Source organism: Nipponia nippon, unplaced genomic scaffold (assembly GCF_047370975.1).
Source record: "Nipponia nippon isolate SJK-2023a ecotype South Korea unplaced genomic scaffold, ASM4737097v1 scaffold_6, whole genome shotgun sequence".
Classification (NCBI taxonomy): Eukaryota; Metazoa; Chordata; class Aves; order Pelecaniformes; family Threskiornithidae; genus Nipponia; species Nipponia nippon.
This window is the reverse complement of record NW_028262380.1, coordinates 60590009-60611341: the sequence shown is the minus strand read 5'-3', so window position 1 is coordinate 60611341 and position 21333 is coordinate 60590009. Positions and strand designations below refer to the sequence as shown.

The 21333-nt window shown below is 55.1% G+C and overlaps 1 protein-coding gene across 11 annotated transcripts in view; it reads right to left on the bottom strand.

Annotated features, from left to right (window-relative positions):
• Positions 1-16286: 16286 nt before the first annotated feature.
• Positions 16287-21333, bottom strand: part of EPHA5 (EPH receptor A5) — a 198401-nt gene continuing 193354 nt past the window's right edge. For all 11 annotated transcript variants that reach the window (XM_087735579.1, XM_087735580.1, XM_087735577.1 and 8 more), the window contains one exon: positions 16287-19174. In XM_087735579.1, coding sequence (XP_087591705.1) covers positions 19069-19174 — 106 coding nt within the window. In that variant the 3' untranslated portion in view covers positions 16287-19068. The remainder of the gene's footprint in view (positions 19175-21333) is intronic.

Below are 21333 nucleotides of genomic sequence, written 5' to 3'. Positions count from 1 at the left end.
GGGACCAGAATGGGTTTGAGGTCTCTGGTTCCTGCCTGGTTGCGTCCTGGAGAAAAGGAGCAAAAGGCGGTGGAGGAGATGAGGGGAGGACACACGCAGGCAGGGGCTGAGTATCCGCAGAAGCCTCCTTTTTGGAGGGAACTGGGCAGAAAAGCAGAGGGAAGCTGAGCCCCAGGCGGCCCTGTGCGACCATGTCCCCTGGGGTCCCCGCAGGGGGAACAGAAGGGTCCAGGGGCCAGGACCGGGCGTGCAGAGGTCGCTGCTGGAAACCATTCGAGGACCGGGGGCGAACTCAAGAGATGGAGGGTGGGAAATGCTGCGGGTTTGGGCCGTGGGGGCCCCCTGGGTGCTGCGGCCTCCAGCCCCCACCCTGCGGCATCCAGGGGACAGAGCTGGGACAGGCAGCCCCCCAATTCCTGCCCCCGGCAGCACTTCCCCGAGGGAGAGGCTGTGGAGACTCGTCCCAGCTCCGGGCCCGGCTCCCCGAGGGGCTCGGGGGCAGAGGGGGTGGTCTGCCCCGCGGCTGCGGCAGAAGGGCTGAGCCGAGGGACACCGCGGGTGGCACGGTGACATGAGGACGGACACCGGCGGTGGCCTGGGGGCTCTGGCCCGCTCCCGCTCTGACCCGGTGATGTCCGAGCTCCGGGGCTGCCGGCCTGAGAGCAGCAAGGGGCCGAAACCGGGCCCCCCCACCCGAGAGGAGCTGGGGAGAGCGGGACCCCCCGCCAAGCGCAGCCCGGCCAGGGATGCTCTGGAGCGGGGAGCCCCGGGGGGAGGGATGCCTGGCCCTCCCTGACCCCGGGGACCCCGCTCCCTCCTCGGGGAGACCCAGAAGCTCCAGGGGGAGCGAGCGGCCGGCCCGAAACCGGCGCCCCCCCGCCCGCAGCCGGGGTTTGCCCGCAGCGCCCTCGGCGCTGCCGGGGACGAGCGGGCGCAGGGACCCCGCGGCCGATGGGGCACCGCCCTCTGACCACGCCCCCGCCCTCTGGGCCCGCCCCCGCGGAGGCCCCCGGGCCGAGCCCTGTCCTGAGGCAGCGAGGGCTGGGCTGGTGCGGCGGGAGCGCACGCCCGGGGCGCCCCGGAGGGAGAGGGGCTGCTGGGGGTGCAGGGACAGAGCCCGGGGGTTGGCAGCTCACAGCCGGGCCCCCTGCCTGGGCTGGGGGCTGAGAGCCAGTCCCGTGCTTCCAGGCCGCGGCCGCGGGCGGGGCTGCTGCGGGCCCCGGGGCTGCCAGGGAAAGGGAGAGCGACTCGTGTGGGTGCCGGGGCCAGGCCGAGCCGCGCGCCTTCGCCTCTTCCACACGGAGACGAGTCCTGCGTGCTGGGGCTCAGGGAGAGCGGCCGAGTCCTGCGTTTTGGGGGCCTGAAAGTAGGCGTATTCAGGCAGTTTTGGGGCTCAGAGACTTAGGAAGTCCTGCATTTTTGAGGCTTGAAATGAGGCTCATGTAGCCGGTTTGGGGGCTTGGAAAACAGACCGAGCCCCGTGCTTTGGGGCTTGGACCCGGGTGCACGCTGCTGTTCCCGGGCTTGGCGGCAGAGCCGCAGCCCCGCCTGCTCGGGCTCAGTCCCGGAGCCCCCCCGGCTGTTCCCGGGGCGGGGAAGGCCCGGGGGCAAACGGCGCTTTGGGAGCCGGGACGCCCCTTCCCCTCCCCGGCTCGGGCACCCCCGGTCCCGAGCTGTGGTGCGGGACCCGGCCAGGCCGTGCCCGGGCAGACGGGGCCGGGGGAGCCCCCGCGCCGCCGGCGGTTCCCAGCCTTCAGTCGGTGCCTGCCCCGGCCGCCCCCAGCCCCGCCAAGGCAGCAGCCGCGGGCGAGAGCGGGCAGCACGGGGCGGGGAACGTGGGACTTCGGCCCCGGGTCCCCGCTCCCGGCTCCCTGGCTTGGGCCTGGCCCCGCAGCGCGGCTCCTCCCGCCTGCGGCGCCAGGACGAAGACAGCGAGGCCGGGCTCGGGGCTCCCGGCGCTGCTCCGGGCAGAGGAGTCCTCCGGCCTCGCCCGCCCGGGCAGAGCCAGACACCGGGGCCGGGACTGGTGTCGGTAGGGGAGTCCCACTCCCGGCCCCGCACGGCCCCAGGTGAAGCCCCGGTCCCCGCCGCCGGCGCGGTTCTGGCGGCCGGGCCGGGAGGCGCGTGCGCGGGGCGGGGCGTCGGGGGGCGGGGCCGCAGGGCGCCTGCGCGGGGCGGGGCCGAGCGGCTTTGAGCCCCGGCGGCCGCCGTCGTCCGCCGTCCCATCCCCCCGTCCCCACCGCGGCGTCGCCGCGCGCGACCCGGGGCGGCAGCGGCCGGGCCCGGCGCCCCCCAGGTGAGGCGCGGGGGGCTCGGCCCGGGGCCGGGGCCTTGTGGGGCCGGGGCCCCGGGGGGGCTTGGGGCCGGGCCGGGGCGGAGGCGGGTGCGCAAGTGCCGGTGCCCGGGCGGCCGCGCTGCCGGTGGCTCCGCGGAGGAGCGGGCGGGGCTCGGGGCGCCGGGGAATAAAGCCCGGAGGGCCGGAGCCCGGCGCCCCCCGCCCTCGCCCGCAGGGGGCCCGGCGCCGCGGGTCACCCCGGCCCGTTCCCGAGCACCGCCCGGGGCTTCCGGGCCCTCCCGGGGCTGGGGCTGAGCCGGGCGTGCGGGGGCCGAGCCCCGGCTGCTGGGGCCGGCCCCGGGACCGGGAGCACAGACCGGGCCGGGCCGTCCCCAGGCTCGGAAGCGGAGCCCGGGTCCTGCGGCTTTGGGGCTGGGAAACGGGGCCGGGGCCGGGACCGAGCCCGAGCCCGAGCCCTGCCCGTTTGGGCTCAGAGACGGAGACCGAGGCGGCTGCTCCTGGGTTCCCGCCCGGGGTGCGGGGACCCCCGGGGCCGGGCTCTGGTCCGAGGCGCCGGGGGAAAAGGCCGGTTTCGCGCTGCCTTCGTGTCTCCAGCTTCGTTCGAGGTGCGTCCAGCAGCCACCACAGCCGCCAACTCGCCCGTCCGTATTCACAGCGCGCAGTTATGACCGTTCATATGCAGGTTATGGCAGTGATTGATTGACGGCCCTGTCAAAAGCCAGGATCATTGGAACAAGCACAAGCTGTGATTAACCAAAGCAGAAATGAACTGGAGCTGGAGCCACAGATGAGCTGGAGCCACAAATAAATAAGCTGGAGCCGAAATGAAGCCAGAGAAGATGAAACCCAGCTGGAGCCTAGAACATGCTGGAAGCCAGAACAAGCTGGAGCTGGACCTGAAGCACGGTGGGGGCAGAAACAAACGAGCTGGAGCTGAAATGAGCTGGAGTCATGGATGAACCGGAGCTGAAACACGCTGGAGCCGCAAACAAACCGGAGCCGCCCATGAGCCGGGCCTGAAACGAGCGGGAGCCGAAACCGGGCAGCGCCGTCCCCGAGCGGGAGCCGCCCGGGGGCTGGGGCAGGAGCAAAACAAAACGGGGGCAGAGGCGGCCGAGCGGGAGCCGCGCAGCCCCCGCAGCGTCCCCGGGCGGGGGCAGGCAGCGCTGTCCCCAGCCGCGGGCAGCCCGGCTCCTCCCTGGGGGCCCCTCCGTCCGTCTGTCCGTCCCCGCGCGGGCAGAGGCGTGGGACAGCCCCAGCTCCCGGTGGCCCGGCCCGGCCCCAGGAGCCCCGGAGCTGCTGCCCCTGCAAACCCCGCTGCCTCCCGGGCGCGGGCGGCGCCTCCCGGCCCCTTCGGCAGCGGCTCCCGGGGCCGCGCACCCGCGACCGGACGGGAGGGGAGGGGAGGGGAGGGGAGGGGAGGGGAGGGAGGAACGGGCGGGACAGCAGAAACCTCCCGTTTCTCCCCGGGACGGAGCCAGGATCTCGCTGCAAACCCAGCCGCCCCCCGCGGCAGCGGCACAGGCCGGTGACCGGCAGCCCCGGGCCGGGGCTGGCACCGCGCCGGGGCCAGCGGGATCCGGGCCGGGCCCCGACGGCGCCCGCCAGCCCCGAGGGACGCGCACCGGCACCCGCAGCCGCCCCCGGCGCTGCCCCTCTCGCACCGGGACCCCTCCTCCGCCGAGGGGAGCCCCCCGGGGCAGCACCGCCCTGCCCGTCCCTCGGCCGGTCCCCCGGGCGGCGCAGGCGAGGCCGCGGGGCCGTGCCGGGGGGCGGAGAAGGCGCCTCCCGGCGCCGGGGCGAGGAGCGCCCGGAGGCGGCGGCCGAGCGGGCCCGCGCGGTGGGGCCGGGACATCGCCGGTGCCGCGGGAGGAGCCGGGCCCCCGCGGGGTCCCCGGGGACGGAGGGGCGGGCAGGGCCATGGGCCCTGTCCCCGGCCGTGGGAGCGGGGTGCCGGGGCTGCTGTGCCCCGGGGGCGCCTGCCCGGGGCCGCCCCTGGGTGCCGGCAAGAGCCCCCCGGCCGAGAGCCGGGGTCCGGCCCCGGGAGGGGACGGGGGCAGCACCGCGCTGCATGCGGGGAGAGGCCGGGCCCGCACCGGCACCGCGGCGGCCGCCTGCAGGCGGGCACGGACCCGAGCTCCGGGCAGCACCGAGCGGGCAGCGGCCGCTGCCCCCGCTCCCGCACCGGAGCCAGCGAGCGGGGGGAGAAGGGAGGAAGCGGCGCCGCTCGTCCCCGTTTTGCCCCGGTTTCCCTCGCCCGGGGCCGTACCGGGACCCCGCCCGGGGCGGCCGGGAGACGGCGTCGCCCCCGGTTCCCGCCCGCCGGCTGCGGCCGCGCCGCGCCGGGAGCCTCAGCGCCGCGGCCGGAGCCGCCCCGGAAGAGCCCCGGGGAGACGGGACGGGAGCCCCGGGCCCGGCGCGGCTGCAGCCGGTGCCCGGCACAGCGGCTCCCTCGCCCCGGCCCCGGCCCCGGCCCCGGCCCCGGCCCGGAGCACGCCCGGGGCGCCGGCGTCCGCTGGGCCCAGGGCGGAGAGAGACGCGGCGGCGGCGGCACCGGGAGCAGCCGCGGCGGGGAAGCAGCCCCAGCGCGGCCCCCGGGCCGCCCGGAGACGGGACCCGAGGGCCCCGGGCCCAGCAGGGCCCCGCCGGCAGCAGCCCCGCGACCCCGCTCCCGCTGCGCCTCCCGCGGCGGCGGCGCCCCCTGGCGGCCGCGGGGGGAGCTGAAGGCCCGGGGCCGCCGCGCCCCTGCCCCGCACGGTGGCGCCCCCTGGCGGGCGGGGAGCGGCATGCGGAGTGCAGCGCCCCCTGGCGGCCGCCCGGCGGCACGGCAGTGCGGCCGGCAGCGGGAGGACACCCGTGGGAGCGGGACAGGCAGGGAATTTCGAGATGGGAATGGGAATTACGAGACCTGAAGAAACTTTGCTCTTGCCAGGGGACTGGGGCAAGCTGGGAGACGGGCCAGGCGTCTGAAGACCCTCTAGAAACGAGGGGCTCTGCTAGTGGGGCTTAACTTTCACAGAGATGACGCCGGATATTCTGTTGGCTGCAGAAAAATCCCTCCCCGCACATACACACGTGCTCCGTGGTGATGGCCGTCTCTGTGCTCAGCTGTTAGGAGCATCGTTTATTTTTCCTAATCAGTATTAATATCAACTCAATTACAGCTGACCGACACCACAGACAGTGCAAACCACAAGATCCCACACAGAATAAATCCGTATCGCCTGGCCTTAAATACCAAGTGGCATAAACCTGCCAAAGATTGCTGCCAGTTTCGTTTTATTAATAGAACTGCTATTAGCAAAATGGTCAGCAAAGAAACATCTCCAAAATATCCCCACCCCAAATACAATAACCTTTAATCTGGAGGGAGCTGGAAAACCTGAAATGACTTTCTCCATGCCACAGCAGTGTCCTTTGCTACCCCAGGGACATGGGACAGAGAAGGGGATGCTCTGCACCTGGCAGGGCTGCCCTGTCCCCTGAACTCGGTGCTACAGCAGACGTTTTCCCACTTTCAACCCTCGCAGCTCCCCAAATCTCCTGCCTTTGTGTCCGGTCAAGGCGGGCACAGCACCCGGTGTGCAGGCAAACGGGAAGGGGTTTCTGCTGCCCATTTACATTGCTGGCTCTGTCTTGCTGGGTGGTTTCCCATCCATTTGGCCGTGCACATATATACACACACATTCCACCAAACAGTAGGTGCTGAGGAGAAAAAAATTGCAGCTTGGCACATCCCACATCCTCACAGAACACCGGTGCCTGAAGTTTTCATCAAGTGTAAATAAAGTTACAGGAAAAAAGTCAGCCTAAGGACGGAGGAAGGAACTCACTCTTTGGCAAGAGGCGTTTCTTCTGCTTGGCAAACACATAGGACTTTTCTGAGTTTTCTGGGATGACACAAGCCTCCTTCCCCAGGGGAAAAACACTCCTGAGGGGAAACACCCACTCCCCCCAGCAGCCACAGGGCTGGATACCTGCTCTGCAGGGCAGTGATGTTCCCCTGCCCTCTGACACCTGGGAGCAACGCCTGGGGAGCCTGCCATTCCTGTGGGCAATATCCATGGGCAGCAGCTGGATACAGCGGCAAAAAGCTGTTTCTGAGGCTGTGCCCTTGCCTATGCTTCTGCTGCCTGTCCCTGCCGTGGCTATAACCTCTCCCAAGCGGGAACCATCCATGCTCACACAAAGCAGCCTTGGTCTTCATTTAAAGGGGCCTGGCAACTCCTGTGCTACCAATAATAATTATTAATAACACTGAGCAGTGGGGATTAAACCCACCTCGAACACTTTCCACCCTAAGCAATAAGCTTGCAGAAAAGTAATCGGAGATCCTTTAGCTAAACCCATAACCCTGCCTCTACCCTGGAGGAAAGGTAATGAGAATTTGGTAATTTCTTGCCTTGATACCTGGCAGGTAGATTAAGCAATGTAACTTATAGCATAGACCTCCTCAGCTGGTCAGGATAAAACATGGCTCCTGCCTGGCTGCTTGGGGCTGGTGTTTTGTGGGACTTCTTTGCAAAGTTTTACAAAAAGACAGTCTCACAAAAAAAAACCTCAGGCTTTTCTGGCTCCTGTCCCCTCTGCTGCCAGGAGGCCTCCGCACAAGGGCTGCTCTAGCATCACCTACCCGCTGGTGGGCTTTCAGTGGCGGGTGCTCACCTGGCTTTACCGGGGGGCTTTTTTGGACCCTACATACTTTGCTTCATGCCATTTTTCTGTTCCTTTTGCAGCCCCTTGTCTTTTCCACTCTGTAAAAGTCCCTGTTTATGGCAGATAAGGAACACTACCTGCATCCACACTTGCATCCCCGGTGAGGAGGAAGCATCCAGCATCGCTTCCAGGCAACGGTGCAAGAAGAGGTATTGAAGAGGGCTGGAAGTCACAAAACCTCCTCAATATTCCCCAGCCTTGCAGGGACTGCTCCAGCACAAATGCAAATGCTGCTAATGCCGCCTCCTCCTCCGGAGCTGACATTTCGCGAGCAGAGCTCTCGGCTTTGACCTCCCTCTGTAAACATTGACATTGCATTCACATGGATAATAGATTTCTGTCTGCTTTTACCGCAGCCGAATGTTTCCACCGGGACTGTTATTACTTCTTATGGCTGGAAATGCACCTGCACCAGCTGTGAGGCTCAGCATAAAACCCCTGCTAGCCCAAATCCCCCAGTCTCTTAACAGACCGCTGCTGCCTCATCGCCGCAAAGCCCCCATTCATCTTGAGACAGCGGGAAAGAAATATTCTCCTGACCCTTCCTCTTCCATGAGAAAAAAAGAAAAAGCCCTGAATTTGCCTGCCTTCCTCTTAAATCACTTCCTCTCGCTGAAGCACACGGTCCCAAGGCAAGTATCTAGCCTGAAAAATGAGTTGCCTGCCACACACAACGCACACAGCCCCCCAAAATAACCCCACAGTGATGCCTGAGCCTCCCAAAGGAGGAATAACTTGGGGCTTTGGTTTTCCAGTAACAGTCTGGCTGTTTACAGCTGTTTCTCCCCAAAATGAGATCATCCCCATCCCCATCACCCAGGAATGAGCCCTAGCCCTTGCTCCAGTGCTTTGCTTCCAGCAAAGCTTCACTGCAAAGCATCGCCCTCCTCTTTCTGCTCAGCACAATCTCTCTTACCATGCTGGACAGCCTCCTTTAAAAGCAAATGGTCTGGTGAAGCCTAAAAGGAGCTTCCTAAGCCTCTGCTTTCCTTAGTATGAACATTTTGCAGGCTCTCAAAGAGTAGCTCGAGGCAGGGCTTCAGAGAGCTGATGCTGACCAGCATACAAGCACTGAGTGGTCCGCCTGAAAAAGAGCATCCAGGAGCTGGTTTGGCACAAATACCTGATTTTCCCAGTTGCCTCAGTCCCTTTGCTGTCATATTCAGCCCTTTTTTCCCCCCTCTCTCCTGCTGTCTGTAAGGTGCTGGAGGAAGAACAGCTTGCCCGGCGATGTCGAGGGGCTGCTGCTCCACTTTTTAAAGATAGCTTAATATTCCCTGATGGCCAGATTACATCCTCCAAATCTGGACCGTATGGCATTGACTCACTTCCTTTGCAAACACCGCCCAGACCATGGCCACAAGGAAAAGGCAAATATGTTACCGGCTCTGGCTCTGCACAGAGGAATAATCAGCGGCAACAAACATCCCCCTTTTTTTTTAAGACATCTGGCATGCACTGGGCAGGAAAAATACAGCAAGCTGGAATTTCCTTCATTGGAGAAGTGCACAATGTTATTTGGGCCAAATCTAAAGTTTGACACTTATGGATTTTGCATATGAATGGGAATTCAGGCTTTGGTCCCCGGCGGGACCGTCATTATATGCATTAACAGACAGCTGGGCTTTAGAAAAAGGGGGAAAGCAGAAAGAAAATAGATGTTTATTCTGTACTTAGGCAAATTTACAGGAGGGGAATCATCTCCCATTCTCGCCGCGGCAAACACTTTGCTCTCTATAGGCTTTGAATGCATTCATTCATCAAGGCATATTGAGTAGCTCCGTATTAGTGCAAGTTCAGCGCCTCTTCTGCATCGCCCAGGCACACACACAAATATAAGTCCATAAGGCCTGGAGAGATTATTTTGCTTTCCCTTGTTTTGGGGAAGCACAAGATCATGTTTCTAGAGCTTTAACTTTGATTTGATAAAGAGTCTCTTTTGTATGTATATATTTAATGCATTTTATATTTTTTATATATTTTTTCTTATATATGTAGTTATATTCTCTTACATATTTTTACAGTCTCCCTCCATGCCATCACTTGTCAAAGCTGGGGAGGTTGCAGTGCCCTATGGTAAACCTTCCTGGGGAATATAAAACGGCCAGCTTCGAGTGAGGCTAAAATCAAATCAAATCATGGGGCTAGGGGAACCAAAAAAAAAAAAAATCCGTTTTCCATTCAACTCCTGATTTATCTGCTCCTACAAACACACTGCTTCATCAGTGGGCTGTTTCCTCAGCATAAAAAATAACTTGGAGCACAGCTACTGTCCTTTTCATCTTTCTTTTAGAAAAGGAAACACCTCTTCCCCTTAAATAGGTGAATAATATTGGCGAAAAAAAGAGATTACTCTATATAACCACTCCCTGCCATCTCCGGGGACCAGATGACTGTACAACGCCATCGCTGATGGAGGCAATTCAGCTCACTGCTTGGCTTCCTGGCATTTTTTCTCCAAGAAAATGGGCCTTTTGCCTTTCTTGCCTGGGTGGTGTTTTTTTGTTTTGGTTTTGGTTTTTTTTTTTTTGGCTCGAGGGGAGCCCAGTTTCAAAGGGAGCCGTGCCACGTTGCGCAGCCTCCCGCTGCAGCACCATGGCTGCAAGGAAAGGGCCACAACCTGGTCCTTCCCTTCCCAAAACACAGCTGTACTCAGGCTTTCCAAATTTACAGGGATGGAGGGGTCACCAGGACGATTAGCTGGGTTTTTTTAGTCTTATTTTTTTACAGCCAAATCCACTTCAAGCCATCAGACTCTAGCTCTTTTTTTTCCCCTTTTCAGCAGCTTGCAAAACCCTGGGGCCCTTAAACCCCCCCCCCCATCACAAACCCCAGCGACAACACTCACAAAGGCACCTGCAATCAGCTGAGTTTTTGAAGGGAAAGTTTTAGCTAAACGACTAGGATGTGGTGCCGAGAGGACTCGCAGCATCCCTGGGTGGTACCCGGGGGTCTCAGCCACTCATTACCGGAATGCTACTGATGCTGGAGAAGCCGGGCTGCTTATCGGCTGCAGCCAGGAGCATCACCGGAGCGTGGATGATAAACTAGCAGGAGGCAGGGCTCTTTTCTGCCCCCATAGACGCTGCGGCTAAAGACTGAATCTGAATGCGCTCGCTTGCCGTAATTTATTTCTCCATTACATTTCTGACCCGGGCCCTGGCTTTGCAGCTATCGCTGTCAGCCTTTTGCCCCTCTATGCTAACAGCAGCACCTGAATGCTAATTGCCTTCTCTGACAAAGAAATCACTCGATTTCGGGGCGTTAAGGGGGGATGGATAGTGCATGAGAGTTTTGCCCCTGGCTGGAGCCCCCCCCAGGGATGCAAAGCACAGGGGCCAAGGGTTCGGTGTCTCTCCAGCTGCTGCATAAAATGGGAGGGCAGCACAATGACCCACAGCTCTTAGGGCTGGGAGAGGAATGAAGTTATCGCAGGGCTCATTTTTGTGCCCTGAAGCAGCTATTCACGTTGATTTGGGATGCTGCACCCCTGGCACTGCCCTCCCGAGAGGCATCCCAACCTTGCCTCTGACACAGCCACCAGCCTTTCCCCACACAGAAGATTTACAATTTTCTTTTTTTTTTTTTTTAATTGTTTTCTGCTGGAATAGGAGAAGTTGCTGCTACAAAAAGACCTGTGATTTTGGCTCTGAAGCTGTGTTCTCCAAGCTCTGGGTTTCAAAGGGGTGAAGGCACCTGTCATGCTTCCCGCTCCCCTTGCCAGGCCAAGGGAAGGACCCATACAGGCATGTTCAGGGCCTAAAATCACCCAAAATCAGGTTTTAGCAGGTGCTGAGCGAGCCAGTCCCTGTGCAGGGCTGGGTGCGCACCTAGCTGCTCACAAACCCTGGCTGCGAAAGCCTGCTTTTCCACCATGAAACACAAAAAAAAACCCCAAAGGGCCATTGCTTCCAAGCCAAAGAAACAGATGCCTTCCCCACCCGGGCCACAGGGATCAGCCTTTAGGTCTGCAAGGTCTTCCAAGCCCAAAAGCTGTGGCCAAACCAGGATGAAAGCTGTGACCGTGGCTCGCCTCTGCCTCATTTCTCCTAATTTCTTGCCAAAAGCATGTTCCTGGCCACTTTATGCCCATTTAATCTCCTCTTCCCCTCTTTGGTGGCCAGCAGCTGCCCGGTGGGATGGATCTCGGTCCCTTCTGCGGCCACCCCAGCATCGCCTCCCTCCCGGCCTCCTCCCCAGGATCGTGAATTGAGGCCAAATCCTTCCCAGTGCCAGACCTTGATGCCCCCCATTTATCCTCCCTGCCTGGCCCAAAACTGTCCCTTTTCAGCCCAATCGAGTCTCACTCCCGGGCTAATAGCTGCCATTCATCATTTATCTGTTGTGCCCTAATCCTTGTCTTAATTAAGACTTTATCCCCTGGTGCTTCTGCATGTGTATGCATCCATATCCATTCATCCGTATCCATCCATACACACATCTCCTTTCCCCTCCTTCTACAATATCTGGGTCCAACCATCAATTTTATCCCATTTGAAAGATATTAGCAAGCCCAGTGGTCCTGAGCTCCTACGTGTCTCATGGAAAGGGACCGCAGGATGACGTTTCGATGGCGTTTTTTTCCCACCAGGTGGGAGAGGTTGTTCCCTATCTTCTTTTTTAAATGAACATATCATTTCCCTATCTTCTTTTTTTTTTTTTTTTCAATGAAATATCATTTTTACCTTGCATGCCCTTTTGCTCAGCAGCTCCAAACACTGTATTTCTTGAGGAGTAAATGATTAAACTTTGGAGCCCGGAGTTTCGTGTTTAAATGTCAAGCTTGAAACACAGCACCTCAGAAGAGAAATCAATAGGATTTCAATTTTCTTGTAATAAATATGGCCTTTATTGGGAGCAAACCAAGAAAAGGGCTGGCAGCCTATCTCACAGTTTTGCTGCATTTTTTTCAGCTTGGAAGATTTTTTTTCTTTTGTTTCATAGTTAAAAAAATAAGCTTTGAGAGAAATAAGTCATCTTCGCCAGCACAAATGTGTCCGTTGGCCGCTTATGGGTGAGTTCGAAGAGTTTTGCCGTCAAAAAAAATCCCGGTTAGAGCTGCTAATAGGTTACCAAAGCAGCACGTCAGTGGAAGCAAGCATCTTCTTTCTTTTATTTTACTTTATTTGCTGAATATTACTAATAGCTGATGCTAGGACTAGCTGAGCTGACCCCAGCTAGTGGTGAGGAAATGATGGGGTAAGAAAATCACCTATGTGGGCACCTTGTTCTCCTCCACGGCTGGCTCATAGGCCTTTCTGGGAGGAAAATAATGAACCATACATTAATGGGTTACCAAAGGTCACTGTAATGCAGGGGTCTGCAGCCACCAAAATCTAATGGGTCCCAAAGGACTTCCCCCAAACACTCCAAATGGAAGTCCTGTTATAGAGGCAATGGGTATCTTCAGTGAGCGTCGCCCCCCCCCCCCCGCCAATTTCTCCAAGCCTTTTTCCCCAGAGACCCTATGGCGTGCAATACCTGTAAGCACACCCTGGTTTGCTCTCAGGGGTGCAAAATGAGCAAAGCCATTTGCTGGCCATGCTGCTCCAGCTCCTGTTTCCTACCCGATCACAGCCTGGGATTGCTTCCTCGATACCATCTTCATGTACCTGAGGTTTGAGCTCTGGCAGCGGATGTGTTATTAAAAACGCACACTTGGAAGCACACGTGCACCTGCTGAGGGGACTGCCATGGGGAATGCCACCTCTGCAGCACTCCCTCCTGCATTCCTGCATTGAGTTTTCCAGTGTAGCCCTTTTTTTCCTGTCTCACCCCGTTTTGAGCTGTTTCTGCGATGCCTCGATGCCCTTTCTGCACCGGCCTGGCTGCTGGTGCGGTAGTTTGTCCTAGCACCTCCCCAGGTCCCACACTGCACCCGAGGCATTGCGGATGAGGCGGTCTCTCCCCGCCTCCATCCATTCTACCAAGCAGCTACGATGTGTGCCCTTCTCCAGTCCTCAGGGTCCAGCTCCCTCCTCGTGTCAGCAAGGATGAATCATCCCAGGATCAGGCCGTGTTTCGGCTGCTTCTTAATGCACTCGAGGGTGACTTTCATCAGGCCCTGTTGACTTGAATAAATCTATCTCATTCTTTCATCTCTTCTTCTGCTCACAGGTCCCTTTTTTGTGGAAGTATCCGGTCACAGTTTATGCATTGCATGCTATTTATGCAGTTCAGCCCATGAAAAATACATGAAGAGTCCCTCACTCTTTCTCCCCACGGCTTCATAAATCTTGCATCGCTTTCTGCATGGCAGCTCGGCTTCATGGGGTGATGGGGAGCAGCCTCCCCGCTGCTCCTGCCCTGGGGCCGCAGCATCCTCCAGGGATGCCGGCACTACAGGGTCGAACACTGCTGGGCTGGCAGAGGAGGGGGGGTTCAGAGCCTCCCCAGCCCCGTTTTCAGGTTATTGGATAGGAAAAATAAGGCAGAGGTGCTGCTTAGCTGCCCTGCAATGTCACCAGCACTGGGGGTCATCTTGCTTTGCAGTTTGTTTCAGGTTTACTGAAAACAAGAGTCATGCAGAGAATAATATTACCCTGTTCACGGCTTGTTAAGCATCCTCGAGAGCTGGTGTTTGCGACTGGAGATGCAGCTGCGCATTTATTGCAGGGACTGGCTGGAGGCTGTGCAGAAGAACCACCCGAAAAATAAGTCAGGCACATGCTTAGGGACCCGCTTTGCAGGTAAAGCACCATACCTTTCTGAGCAGGTGAATTTATTAGTTGGCAGCCACAGAGTGCAAGCGCCTCTTCTCACACTGAGCCCAGTGGTGGAAAATCATCTTATCTTTACTGGTAGCAGTAGTAAGTTTTGTCCATTTGCAGCCTAATCCCCTTCTCCCTCCCGCTCATGTTGGCTGAGGAACAGGGACAGGAGGCAGCTGCTCTCGTGGAGGTGTCTCCATGAGGGCACCATCCCTCTTTCTACGGCCACTGAAATCAAGACCTTGTTAAACACCCTTGTTCCTCAAGATTTTCACTTGCCTTCTTTCAGTTTTTTTGTGTTGAAGCTGCTAGAGGTGGCGAACCTTCCCATTGTCCCCATGAGTCCAGCCTTGGCTGTCCAATGCCTCCCCATCACCTGCAAAACTATTTTGCTTTCAGCTTCTTTAAAGAAGTTTCCCCATTTTTTGTGTTTTCCCCTTAGCAGGCTCTCTGTCTCCACAAAGCTATCAACGACGCTGCCTACATGGGGCAAGTTAATATTGTTTTTCCGCTGTCCTCAGAGCCCCTCTGATCCTTCCCAGCGTCGGTTGCCATCGTGGTCCAGCAGCAGACAACCCTGGGCCGAATAAGACAACGCTGCATGGGGACTGGCACGTCAGTCCAGAGAGATTTTATCCGAGCTGCTGACAACCTCAGTTTGCTAATCCAATTGACCTCGTGCTCCCTTTAATGTATAAAGCAGCGTTCCTCTGCCGTCCCAGCCTACCATGCCTTTCCTGGCCAGGGTACGAGCGTACCACCCGCTGTCTGCCGGGCCTTCCCGTGACGTCAGGAGAACCACCATCCTCATCCGCGGCTCTCCCCTTTGTCCTTCAGCAGTGGCCACCTTGCAGGAGCCAGAAGATGCTGGCTGCTCACCACCACCTCCATTAGACCTTTCCCAGGCCGATCTTTTCCCCCTCGCCCCTTGGCCTTTCCCACCTGTGTCTTTCCTCACCTCTCTTTAAGGCTGGCCTGCGCCCCTTTGCAGCATGAGGTTGCCCTCAAATCCATGGGGCAGGGGAGGAATTGGGTTTGGGATGTGGTGGCGGGTGCTCCGGCCGGCCATGGGTCTGCTGGGTCCCCCCCCAAAAAATATCAGAGAAAAAGAAAATCAGTAAATCAGTTTTTTTTGGGGGGGGGGAACCACAAAAAATTGATATTTCTGAGGGACAGGGGAATGGTGTGGCCAGGGGCTGCTCTAGGGCTCAGCGGGTTCAGCAGGTGCTTTGCCCCACAAAGCAGACTAATAAGCAGATTTATTCCCCCCCTCCCCCAAATAAAATTAGAGGAAAGAGGGAACAGACTGTAACAAGGTAGCATGCCTTCACGTTGGGTTTACGCATCTCCCTTGTCCCAGAGGCCCCTCTCTCCCCCAGGGACCACAAGATTAGCACCAAGTCTGTGTTTAGGAGAGAAAAAATAAAGAGAATTTATTTCCTTTCCAACAGGGAAAATCCTGACGCTTCGTGGAAAGCCGAGGGGGCACGCGTGCGTGTGATCCACAACTGGATGTTGCTGTTAGTAAAATGTTTTTATTTTTATGAAAAAATAGAAAATTTCATATCTTACACTACAAAAAAAACCCATGTACACAAACAAAATGCACAGAGAGCATCCAAGGAGGTGGGGGGGAAGGGGAGGAATAAATACAGCAATGCTACAGTCTCCTATGAGTTAAAACGCCGATGCGAGGAGCTGAGATGGATGCTGTGGCTCTGGCAGCACTGGATGCACCGGCTCCCGCCCTACCTGCCCTAAGGAATTACAATAAAGGATTGGAAACTAAGCGTTACTCTTAAGACTGCTACTGATGTATCTTACATATGCCTTAACAACTAATTTCAAGATCACAGCAGTCCGAGGAGTCACAATTTCTTGACCACTGGGACTTCCTACATTATATTCAACACTGAATAGACAAAAAAAAATTTTACCTTCATTTTTTATTCTTCTCGCCATTAACATATAGAAGGAATAAATAAACTTTTAAACTGATTTGTTTTTTCTTTTAAATCAGTCTTCCTTTTTTATGCTCAGGTGATTTTTCCAAATGGTAGCTACACAATGAAAGGGGGTCAGTCTACACAAGCCATGCTTGGGGACACTTCCTTCTCCCAAAATGAAAAACTATATCGAAAAGAGCCTTTTCACCTCTCAGATCCTTTGAAATACCTTCCTTGCAATTAGCAGCAGAATATACTGGGAAAAAAGTATTCATTGGACCAGCCATAGCAGTAGCGAGCAGGAAAAGCAAAGCGCTCGGACTGAACCATAGGCAGGAAATCCACCTACAGCCCTTACGAAGAGCACGACCAGGAAAATATTACTGTCATCCTGGTCTGCTGCACCCCAATATATATGATCGTGCCCCAAATACAGAGTACTTGCAGTTCTTGGATGGGAACCGAAAACCTCCGTTGTCTCTGGAATTTGCTTGTGGACATAGAAGCTGTAACTTTTGGACCCTACTCGTTAAAACACCATTTTATTTTATTTTTAGCTCCGAGACAAAGCCTATTATACAGAGATCTGTAGCAAGAACAGCTCTTGAAATAAATAGAAAAGGTTATTTATTTATTTATTGGAGGAACGGAGAAGAGGTGCCCTATTTACAAACGCAGTCTGGCTTAAGAACAGGTTGTTTTCCACTAGTTCATCACTTTAAAGGTTACTCCAGCATCTGGTATGCATGCCAGCCATACCGCATACGCCTTTAAAACCCCGCAAATGGTGAAAAGGGGATTTTGCTGTTAAAAGTCCATGAAAAAAGACTAACCCCAACTCCTCCCACAGAGCCAACAGGTAAGGAATGAGCAGAGATGATGGGCAGAAAGTGCTGCATTTTGCTAATATCATCTCTCTCAGTGCAGCCGATGGATGCAGGCGGCAACCGAATGATTCCTCCCGACGAAACCAGTTGTTTCTGTCTTCCTACAGGTTATTTTCCCAAGCGCTGCAGGCAGGGAGGCACAAATAATCCCAAGACTGTTCTGCTGACAGCTCTAATAATCTTATTTATTATATGACAATCTCTTTTCCGCACCGAAATTGTTATGTCTTGATTCCCCCCTCCTCTTTTGTGGTCCGGTGGCTGCCAAAATGGAACAACAGGATGAGAAATCACACCATCAAAATTTGTCAGACCTCGCCACGGCTCCTCTCCCTCCTAATTCGCCTGATTTCCAAGGAGCTCAGCAGCAGCTCGCAGAGGAGGAGGAGACCATTTCAGAACAGGCAAATATTGCCTGAAGAAGCCCTGCTCAAAGCAAGCAAAGCCCTGCTGCTAAGAAAAAAGAACACCCAACCCTCTCCTCCTAGACCTTTCCCTTTTCTTTAAAAAACATTCTTTGTATCAAATCTCACCCAAAGGCCTGGGGGAAATGGAAGAAAGACCTTTGAAACAGCTGAAGGTGGCATTCGACACCTGCTTCTGCAGACGTGAAGGACGCAGGCCTCCTTTCGGGACTGGATGAGCTCCCCGGGCTCGGCTCTGCAGCACCGGGGACGAAGGGAACCGCAGCAAGTCAATAAGTCATTGTTATCGCCAAGGAAGGATGCTACAAGATGCTACCCAGCCGCTAAGGAAGCGATATATCTACAGAAACAGCAAATGCTTGCCATCCGCTGAGCCATTTTTAAACCCTTATCTTAACCAAAGTCTTCACAAAAAAAAAGCTCAACATATGAATACCAAATTGACTGTGCTGATTAATCCTACCTACAACAAAAAGAGGACAGCCCCAAACTGTTTCTTGGTGGGATTCCCAGGGGATCGGGTTGCCCTCAGGTCCCTCTGAAAACAGCAGCCATGAGCTTTAATGGACACACTGAACCCCAGCTGCAACCAAGTGCTGACCCGAGCTGTGCCAGCCCCAGATGGGTGGGACCTTCTTGCCCATGGGATGCCACCACTGCGACCACACTGGGCTGCTCTGCTCTTCCGTCCTCTCTGCGCTCTGCCCCAAAGTGGCGAGGTCCATATCCAAACCAAAAATGCCCAGAGAGACAACCTGGCAGAGCACTGTTCCCAAAATAATCCCACCACCACCACTTTGGGGGGAATACTGCAAAATCTCCATGCTGGATGACCATGGGGTCGCCTCCACACTGCACCCCAGGCCTTAACCCCCGTAACGAGAAGAGGAACAGCAAAATCCCTTTCTTCCAGCTAAAACCACTTTGTGGTTTCTCTCCTGGGCTCCAGGGACAGGGGGGTGAGGGCTGCACTGGGTGACAGCTACTGGGCTGAAATGCCGGTGCGGAGGCACTCCCACACTATCTTTGGGCTGGGCTCGTACACACAAAAACCGATGCCACGTTGTTGCTGGAGGCCACTGAGAACCAGATGTTTTACTTTTCTTCTTCTGGACGTCCCCAGCCCACGGTGGAAAGGAAGAGGGGGTGATGTCTTCTATTTAAGCAGACTCCTTCTACCTCATATACATAACCAAAACTCCTGAAGGCTTTATATGTTGCTCAAACCAAACAGCAGCAAAAATACAAAACATAGCAGTAACACAAAAGGGACACAAAACAAAGCAAAAGAGAGGAGGGGAAAAAGAACAAACCAAGGAAAGAGCCCCGATCTTGTACCTGATGCGTAGCAAACTGTACAGTATATACATCTTCATCATGTATTATCCTCCCAGAAGAGCAAACAAAAAGAATGTGGTAACACGGAGGGAGGAAAAAAAAATATACACCCTGTATTGTATTTGCCATGGAGCAAGCAACATGTTTATACACTAGTCTCTATAACTTAATGCTGTGTAACAGCATTTTTTTTTCTTTTCTTTAAATTTACAAAACAAAATATCTATCGAGAAATAATCTAATCATATTGCTCTTCAATACACTTCTGTAGACAAGTAAGACTCGAAGTTAAACTTCAGTAAACTGCAGCTTTTGGGAGCCCACGAACGGCCACAAAACTCCTCCGCTCAAGTCAGTCCTTGGAAGTATTACCATGTGCTGCTGGAATTCAGTATATAAAGGTGCTATATATATATATCCCATGTACAGACAACGTGTGGTGGGAAGGCTTGTTGTCATCATCGCTGAAGCTTAAGAGACGGGTTAACCTCACATACAGCAGATTCGTTTCCATGTTCCATGCATCTTACATTTACTTCATGAAAATGAGGACACAAATAGGAAGAAAAGGAAAACTTTAGTCAAACACTGCTTTAGAAACGCTGCGGCAGAGGCCAACGTCCTTCAGTTATAGAAACCACTGAATTTCCCTTTTTATCTTTTCTTTTTTTTTTTTAGTCAAAATAAATCTCAGGGCTAGTGTACAAAGTGCAGGACCGACCCACTTGAGGAAGCGACTTTAAAACAGAGTTACAACGGCACCATCCCATTCACCAACTGGACCTTCATCTCTTGAAGGCTGTTCATTATCTTCTTCTGGTGACCAACAAGTGTCACTCCCAGCCGCCTCAAATCCCTGTGGGAGAAAGCAAACGTTGGTTCCAGGGACCGCTCAGGCACACGCCGCCGCGCACACCACGCTTCGCACGCGCCAATGCTGCTGCCAGCGCCTACCTCTTACCATTGGCGGCTCCCGAAGCCAGGTTTAGTTGGCAAGTTTAATATTCCCCATTTTTTTTTTAAATGTTTTAATGGCTGACAGCATCTCAGAGAAGAGACATGTTTTGTCCGAGATCACCTTGATGGCCAAGGAGAAAAGCCAGACAGCAAAGTGTCAGCATCACCTTTGGCCAAGGACTCTGCTAGGTGCGAAAAGTCCTACTTCCAAGAGAAAAACCATGTAAGAAAGCCTGTGTTGCAGTTTCCTCTAATGGAAGAGGCTGGTATTTGATCTCAGATATGAGCAGTGAGGAGTAAGGTCAATCCACGCTTCCTTCCTCTTCCGACTAGGCAAAGACAAAGACGCACAAACCACAATCCTAGAGCCAGCTCCTACAGAGAGCTGAATGGCAAAAGCCTCGAGCATGGCCACCACCCTGATGACCCCCTAAAGTCAACAGGAATTGGCAACGCAGCTCCCCTCTGGGCCTTCGCAAATCTTCCCATAAACCCACATCTGATTTTTTTAGGGGGTGAATTCTACAAGGCAAAGGCATTTGTGTTGAGTCTGTCTACTGGGCTGCCGTTACAGGAAAGCTGTAAAATGAGATAGTTTATGTGAAATGCAGGATTAGGAGGAAAGATTGCTTTCTCAGAAGCTCAGACCTCTAAAATTTAGGTGTATAATGATGAAGGTAATCACCAAGGTTCATGTTGATGACATGAAAGAGGCACCTCCAGAGAACAATTTCTCCCATCCAAAGACAGGAGTGGGACAAGTTGTCCCCTAGAGATACTACAGCAGGACCTTGGGTGATCAGATTTAATGACACATCTAAAGCCAGGTAAGGCCATGGGTTATGGCACAGTATAATTGTAGGGATTTCTTTCTAGGGGGAAAAGTGTTAACAAAGAAATTGTAGGAATAGAAGCTCAGAAGAAACATCAAGACAGATGCATCTGTGTTTCCAGCACAAGACACAGAGACTGTTAGAGAAGCAGTTTGACTTAGAGGAGACGTGGTGTTTTGTCTGAAGACTTCCACTAGAGAAATAACAGCCCCTTGCTTTCTACCTCCAAGTTGGACTGAAAAAAGGATGTTTTCAAAGTAAGGCTCTACAGTCTTGCCAATACACATGTGAATCCCAGAGCTGCTGACACCCTGTGTGCAAGTCTTTTAGGAGAAAGCTCTCCACCGAAAGCCAGCAGGACATGACCTCCTCAAACACGTAGATGCTTTCTGGAAACCACAGTGACAGGGCTGGCGCGTGCAAGGGCTGGGGATCGCCAGCGACACCCGGGAGCCCAGCCACCACCTGAGACATAGGCAAACCTGGGCTACAGCTCACAGCACAGCTGCATGCTGGACTGCAGGTGAACACGTGCAATGACCACCAAAACACTTTCACGTAACATTGTGTGAGCTACCCATGGAGGCGTAGCTCTCTCAGCAGCTTCACGTTCTGGACAGAGACTCCTGTGTGAATACAACTAACCATCCATATCCAAAAATTACATACATGAACATTGCCTTGAATAAAAAGCAATCCTGAGTAAAGGCTGATACATTAGCGGATAAGCTGGTTAAAGCCAAAAGCTAGATCTGTTGTTCTCCAAGGATTGTCATGCTTTCAGCCTTTTGATTTGGAAAATACCAGATTTTCTGCTCCAGGCTAAACACTTCATTTCATTATCTTACCCTTCTCGGCGATGCATCTCGACGATGCATAGGGGAAATCACAACGTAAGGGGCACGGAGCAAGGGAGGTCAATGAGACACATCAGCACCGCTCCTTACCTGGCAGAGAAAAGGCTGCAGCATCTGCAAAAGGTGTCTACCTTCTCAGGGGGACATGCTTTCATTTCTGCCTCCACTGAATTGTGAAACTAGTTCAGCAAGCCATCTTAATAACGAAGGAAAATGTAGTAACGCTATTGTTACATGCAATTTATTTTATGTACACAGCACAGTTGGAAGTTCACACCAAAGAGAAAAAAAACCAAAAAACATCCCAGTATTGGTTCTGATTTTTAAAAGAGCCAACATCCATCTTCCCCCTGCTGAGTGCTGCTCTG